The sequence below is a fragment of the Chiloscyllium plagiosum genome, unplaced genomic scaffold (assembly GCF_004010195.1).
Source record: "Chiloscyllium plagiosum isolate BGI_BamShark_2017 unplaced genomic scaffold, ASM401019v2 scaf_79479, whole genome shotgun sequence".
Classification (NCBI taxonomy): Eukaryota; Metazoa; Chordata; class Chondrichthyes; order Orectolobiformes; family Hemiscylliidae; genus Chiloscyllium; species Chiloscyllium plagiosum.
The window spans coordinates 360-7,310 of record NW_025201740.1 but is presented as its reverse complement, the minus strand read 5'-3'; the positions used below and the strand labels follow the sequence as shown (position 1 = coordinate 7,310).

The 6,951-nt window shown below is 56.3% G+C and overlaps 1 protein-coding gene across 1 annotated transcript; it reads left to right on the top strand.

The window, feature by feature from the left end:
* Positions 1 to 93: 93 nt before the first annotated feature.
* Positions 94 to 5,640, top strand: LOC122546162 (telomerase protein component 1-like). The gene is made up of 4 exons (XM_043684972.1): positions 94 to 296; positions 3,943 to 4,061; positions 4,973 to 5,077; positions 5,168 to 5,640. The coding sequence occupies exons 1-4, from the start codon at positions 182 to 184 to the stop codon at positions 5,330 to 5,332; spliced, it is 504 nt and encodes a 167-aa protein (XP_043540907.1). The 5' UTR covers positions 94 to 181; the 3' UTR covers positions 5,333 to 5,640.
* The last annotated feature ends 1,311 nt before the right edge of the window (positions 5,641 to 6,951 follow it).

The following is a 6,951-nucleotide window of genomic DNA, read 5'->3' as shown; positions in this document are numbered from 1 at the left end:
GTTCGACCTTTCTCGGCCTGCTTCCCTGGCGCCCTCCTCCCCCCACCGTCCGCCATTTTGGTGCTCACCTCGCCCACCTACCCTCTTCCCCCCCCCTTTGCAGGATACGGATGCGGAGACGGAGGGTTCCGAGGGGTCGGAGCATGGAGCCGATCCCCACCCAGACTGGGTGAAGCTGACGATGGGAGACGCCTACTTTGACCTGGCGCCCTGGGGTCCGAGTGAGCCGGAGGCGTGCGGCCCGTCGCTCTGGCTCACCCTGGTCAAGGAGTCCCACGCGAGGAGGCCGGGAGGAGGTAGGAGCCGTGCGTTCGAGGGGCTGTGCTGCTTACCCACTCGCCGACACGCTTTCTCTCCCCTGGAAAACCGCGTCAACGGTTCTGGGTCTCTCTCTCTCTCTCTCTCGCTCCTTGGGAAAACAGGCCCGGCTGCCTATTTTGAGGAGGTTTGTAGCTCAGGGTGGAAGGTAGCTCACTGAGCTGGAAGGTTTAATTTCCGACGTTTTGTCACCGCGCTCAGTAACCACCTCAGCGAGGCTCCATAAAGGAAATGTACCTTTCTCCCGGCAAGGGCAGTAACAGACTCTACTTCGGACAGACAGGCGGCAAACTAGGCACCAGGATATCCGAGCACCGACGGGCTGCCAGACGACAGGACACGCTTATCACACGCAATACTCACCACGCGCACACGCACCGCATACAGACCCCCCATGCATGCATACACCACTCATCACGCATGCACCGCACACACATGCACCTCACACGCTCGCACACGCACCACACGCTCGCACATATGCACCGCACGCACACGCACGCGACACACCGACACTCACTCTCTCACACGCGCGTCTGGGACAACACATCTGTCCTGGCGAAACGCAGACACCCAGGAATTCCCACAGGCCTGGCATTCGGACTGGAACTCCCATCAACCAACACGTCCTGAGACCCGGAAACGATATCGCCCACCCACAGCAGACCAGGCCGAAGCGGGTTCTGAGAAGATTTGTCGCTCAGGGTTGAGCTCCTGGGTGTGGGTTTGCCCGCTGAGCTGGAAGGTTCGTTTCCAGACGTTTCGTCACCCTCCTAGGCGACATCTTCAGTGGGCCTCCGGGCGAAGCGCGGCTGACAATTTCTGTTTACATCTTTGGGTTGGGGACATCTCTTTCACCACCGGAAGTGACATTGACGTTACCAGCATCTGAGAACAAGCCTTCCCCCCCCCCCCCTAACTTACTACCTGAAGCCCAAAGGGTTGGGGGAGGCGGGGTGGGATGCTTCAGGTTGACCCAGCCCCAGAGTTGGTGTTGCTTTTGCATTCTGTAGTTCGAAGCAACTAGATACAGCTCTCTCTCTGCTGCTGCAGAAACATAGTCAGTTGTGCGCGTGCGTGGCTAGGTTCACCCCCACCCCCACCTGCCAAGGGCCAGCGCATCCTCCCTCAAATACACAAGCCCAAAGCCAAGCGATGGAGATGGAAGGGGACTGAGCTGAAGGATCAGGCAGGATCGTCCGAAACGGATTTTTGTCATTTGTATAAATGATTTGGGTGCGAGCATAGGAGGTAGAGTTGGTCAGTTTGCAGATGACCCCAAAATCGGAGGGTGTAGTGGACAGCGAAGAAGGTTACCTCAGATTACACCAGGATCGGGACCAGACGGGCCAATGGGCTGAGAAGTGGCAGATGGAGTTTAATTCAGATAAATGCGAGGGGCTGCATTTTGGGAAAGCAAATCTTAGCAGGACGTATACACTTAATGGTAAGGTCCTGGGGAGTGTTGCTGAACAAAGAGACCTTGGAGTGCAGGTTCATAGCTCCTTGAAAGTGGAGTCGCAGGTCGATAGGATAGTGAAGGAGGCGTTTAGTATGCTTTCCTTTATTGGTGAGAGTATTGAGTACAGGAGTTGGGAGGTCAGGTTGCGGCTGTACAGGACATTGGTTAGGGCCACAGTTGGAATATTGCGTGCAATTCTGGTCTCCTTCCTATTGGAAAGATGTTGTGAAAGGGTTCTGGAAAGGTTGATGAGGTTGTCGGAGGGTTTGAGCTACAGGGAGAGGCTGGACAGGCTGGGGCTGTTTTCCCCGGAGCGTCGGAGGCCGAGGGGGTGACCTGGTTTATAAAACCATGAGGGGGCGTGGATAGGGGTAAATAGACAAGGTCTTTTCCCCCCTGGGGTGGGGGAGTCCCAAACTAGAGGGGCGTAGGTTTAGGGTGAGAGGGGAAGGGGAGCTGAGGAGTAACTTTCTCACCCAGAGGGTGGTGCGTGTGTGGAATGAGCTGCCAGAGGAAGGGGTGGAGGCTGGTACAATGACAGCATTGAAAAGGTGGATGGGGACAGGAACAGGAAGGGATTGGAGGGTAATGGGCCAGGGGCTGGTAAACGGGGACTGGGTCGGCACAGACGAGACGGGCCGAGGGGTCTGTTTCCGTGCTGAAATGGCATGGCGGGATTAGAATCCATATTCCCAGACAAACCTACCTGCCGGATTATTTCATTTCATTTCAATTCAATTCATTCGTGGGCTGGGTCCAGTATTTATCACCCTCCCCACCCCCCTGTGACACTTGAGAAGGTGAGAGGGGGGTGGGGGTGAGCTGCCATCTTAGCCGCGTGCTGTGGGGTAGACCCACCATGCCCCTCAGGGAGGGGGGCAATCCCAGGGTTCTGACCCCAGCCAATAGATTCCGGGATGGGTGTGGCTCAGAGTTGGGGAGAGGGGAGTGGGGTGGTGTTCCCCATGTATCTGCTCCCCCCTCCTCGTCCTTCTAGATGGTAGAGGGTTGTGGGGAGGGTGGTTTGGGAAGGTGTTGTCTAAGGAGCCCCTCGGTGAGGTTCTGCAGTGACGGTAACGCCATTGAACGTGAAGGGGGCGGTGGTCAGATTCTCTCTCAATGGTAACCCCCAGGATGTTGTAGTGGGAGGAGGGGGGATTCAGTGATGGTAACGCCATTGAACGTCAAGGGGGCGGTGGTTAGATTCTCAATGGTAACCCCCAGGATGTCGATAGTAGGGAGGGGAGGGCAGGGGGGATTCAGTGACGGTAACGCCATTTAACGTCAAGGGGGCAATGGTCAGATTCTCCCTCAATGATAACCCCCCCCAGGATGTTGATAGTCGGGAGAGGGAGATTCAGTGATGGTAACGCCATTGAACGTCAAGGGGGCGATGGTTAGATTCTCTCTCAATGGGAACCCCCAGGATGTTGATAGTCGGGAGAGGGAGGGGGATTCAGTGACGGTAACACCATTGAACGTCAAGGGGGCGATGGTCAGATTCTCTCTCAATGGTAACCCCCCCCCCAGGATGTTGATAGTGGGGGGAGGGGGATTCAGTGACGGTAACACCATTGAACGTCATGGGGTCGATGGTTAGATTCTCTCTCAATGGGAACCCCCAGGATGTTGATAGTGGGGGGAGGGGGGATTCAGTGACAGTAACGCCATTGAACATCAAGAGGGCGATGGTCAGATTCTCTCTCAATGGTAACCCCCCCCCCCCCAGGATGTTGATAGTCGGGGGGGGAGGGGGGAATTCAGTGATGGTTAGATTCTGCCTGTTGCCAGCACATGGCAGTGGGAAGCAGATATCACTTTGAGAAGGAGCACAGCCTGCAGCACTCGGCGATTGGGTCCAGTTCCCTCTCTCTTTCCAAGATGGCGGCTTGGCCAAAGTGGCTTCTTTCTGTGTACTCCAGGTGGGCGCAGCTCACTAACTGTGAGGCGCAGGCCTCCCACCTCCCCTCTTTTGTAGCTCAGATAACCCCTGTTCCGAGCTGGACATCAAACCTGACGACTTCTGATCCCTTTGGATCTTTAGAGGGGGGTGACCAGTGAATCTCTGGCGCGCCCTGCCAACGCTCAGCATTGGGTTTGATTGAGTCTGTTCTCCCCTTTAACAGGATTTCCCCGCTCACTCTCTCTCTCTCTCTCTCTGTCAGCTCGATCGATGCTCTGCGCCGATTCCCAGGGATCCCTATGGTGTTCCCAGTGGGATCCCACTGTCACCCCCCTGGAGGAGCCACACGTGCAGGAGCTCTCCAAGTGGACCCGCAAACAGGTAACACCGCTCGGGGAGTGTGGGCACACAGGGCACAGGGAGCTTTACTCTATCTAACCCCGGGCTGTCCCTGGGATGGGGGGACAGTGTAGAGGGAGCTTTACTCGGTATCTAACCCCGTGCTGTCCCTGTCCCTGGGATGGGGGACAGTGTAGAGGGAGCTTTACTCTGTATAGGGGGCGTTACTCTGTATCTAACCCCGCGATGGGGGGACAGTGTAGAGGGGGCGTTACTCTGTATCTAACCCCGCGATGGGGGGACAGTGTAGAGGGGGCGTTACTCTGTATCTAACCCCGCGATGGGGGGACAGTGTAGAGGGGGCGTTACTCTGTATCTAACCCCGCGATGGGGGGACAGTGTAGAGGGGGCGTTACTCTGTATCTAACCCCGCGATGGAGGGGGGACAGTGTAGAGGGGGCGTTACTCTGTATCTAACCCCGCGATGGAGGGGGGACAGTGTAGAGGGGGGCGTTACTCTGTATCTAACCCCGCGATGGAGGGGGGACAGTGTAGAGGGGGGCGTTACTCTGTATCTAACCCCGCGATGGAGGGGGGACAGTGTAGAGGGGGGCGTTACTCTGTATCTAACCCCGCGATGGAGGGGGGACAGTGTAGAGGGGGGCGTTACTCTGTATCTAACCCCGCGATGGAGGGGGGACAGTGTAGAGGGGGGCGTTACTCTGTATCTAACCCCGCGATGGAGGGGGGACAGTGTAGAGGGGGGCGTTACTCTGTATCTAACCCCGCGATGGAGGGGGGACAGTGTAGAGGGGGGCGTTACTCTGTATCTAACCCCGCGATGGAGGGGGGACAGTGTAGAGGGGGGCGTTACTCTGTATCTAACCCCACGATCGGGGGGACAGTGTAGAGGGAGCTGCTGACCGTGTTTTCCTGTTGCGTGCTGTGGTCAGGTTCACACAGACAGAGTGACAGCGGTGACAGAGACCGAGGAGCTGATTGTAACTGCGTCGTACGACCGGACCGTGCGCCTGTGGGACTGCGTGTCGTTGAAGCAGGTATTGCTGGCTGTGAGCTTTGCTGTCCTCAGTGACCCAGGCCCCCCCAGTACCTGGCTCTGACTCTCTCCCCTCTCCCCTCTCCTGCAGGTCGGCCTGTTCAGCTGCCGCGCCCCGGTCCTCTGCCTGGAGGCTAACCCAGCCGACCCGGACCTGGGGGCGTGCGGGGACGCTGGGGGCAACGTCTACTTCCTGCGTTGGAGCAGCCGCCCTTCCCCCAGCCAGGGAGAGACCAACCTGCTGGCTCAGCACTGATCGCAGTTTCAATCCCCTCGCGTGTCCCTTTCTCCTCCTCCCCCGCCCCCCCCTTCCTTCAGTAAACAAATGAAGCTCGGCTCTCGAATTTCGATAGCGCCTGGCGTTTTACCCTCCACCCTCTTGGGAAGGAGCGCTCACCTGTAGAATGAGAATCTGCAAATAAAGACCACGTTACCAACCCCAAACCGCTTGTCTCTTTACCATTCAGGATGCAGTGTACGTCAGAGAGCAACTCTTTATTTCCTACAGGTTACAGTTCGTTTCTCTCTAATAATGAGACCCCCCCCCCACCCCCACACACAACATAAATTAAAACAGGAGGGGACGAGACAACGCACGCACACTAACTGAGACCACGGAGGTTTAAACACAGGGGACATTCTCCCCCCAGTCGTGTGAGGAATTGAAAGGTCAAACCGATGTCGTGCTTGAAGGTGACGCACGGACGGCCTCACGGCGCAGGGTTCGAGGGGGAAACGGTGCGGTCACAGAATCAGGCCCCCGCCGGTGTATTCCACTCTCTGTTGGAGGGAGGGAGGAAATGAGCAAATCGATCGTGCCAGAGCTGACCCTTGCAGCATCAGGAACTTCCCCCACCCCCCCACCAAGATTAATACTCACTCAAAATCCAAACCAGTCGAGTTAACGCAAAAGATAGCGCAGTTTAAATGAATCGCGCACAAAATATTAGTGAATTTTATCACCAGGATGATGCTTACATGTAATTTTGTGCCCCCCACCCCCCATATTGATGGATAGAGAGAGACTTGTCTCTCTCTTTCACCCCCCCCCAACCGACCAGGGTGGAAATTGGTGATTGCGAGGTGGGGGGGGGGCCACGATTTTAAGGTGGCTGAGAGGATCTAACATTTGAATTTTGGCTTGGAGATGAGAGAGAACACGAGGGGATTTTTCCCCAACCTGGAGCATGAGGCAGCGACTTGGTATTCGAAGGAAGATGGTGGTCTACGTCAATGAAGAGCCCTTTCCCAGGAACCATCACTGGGTGAACCGGTTAGCAATCATGTTGCCTTATTGTGTGTGATTGGTCTTGTCTCAGGATTAAGGCTGTACACTCTCGGTAAAATAAAACCCAGGAATAACGGGGGTGCTGTTTCTCCACGGAACACAGAAGCCTTTCAACTCTCCGTGTTGCTGGACAAAGTCTTATTTTATCAAACCGGGAACCTTGCTTCAAACAGACCGTACTCCGTCAGACCGTGAACTGAGAGGGGTCCAGGTAGGGTTTTAGCAGAGCCCAGGACCACTGGGGGGGGGGGGGTCGGTCACCGTGCAGCTGCTTTTCGAGTGGCACGTGGACGATAGAGCCGGTGCTGTGGTTAGAGAGAGTCCGAATCATACAGCGTGGAAACAGTCCTTTCAGCCCTAACTACCCCCCCCACCCACCAGCTGCCTGCTCCTGGCCCACATCCCTACAAACCTTTCCTGTTGGCGGACGGACTTATCCTAATGTCCTTTAACCGTACCCTCATTCCCCACCCTTTACGTAGGTGATTTGCCCCCTCTGTCTCTCTCTCTCTCTCTCACACAACTTTGTTTCGGTGTACCAAAATGCGACACCTCGCACTGAGCCAAACTGAACTCTGTCTGCCGCT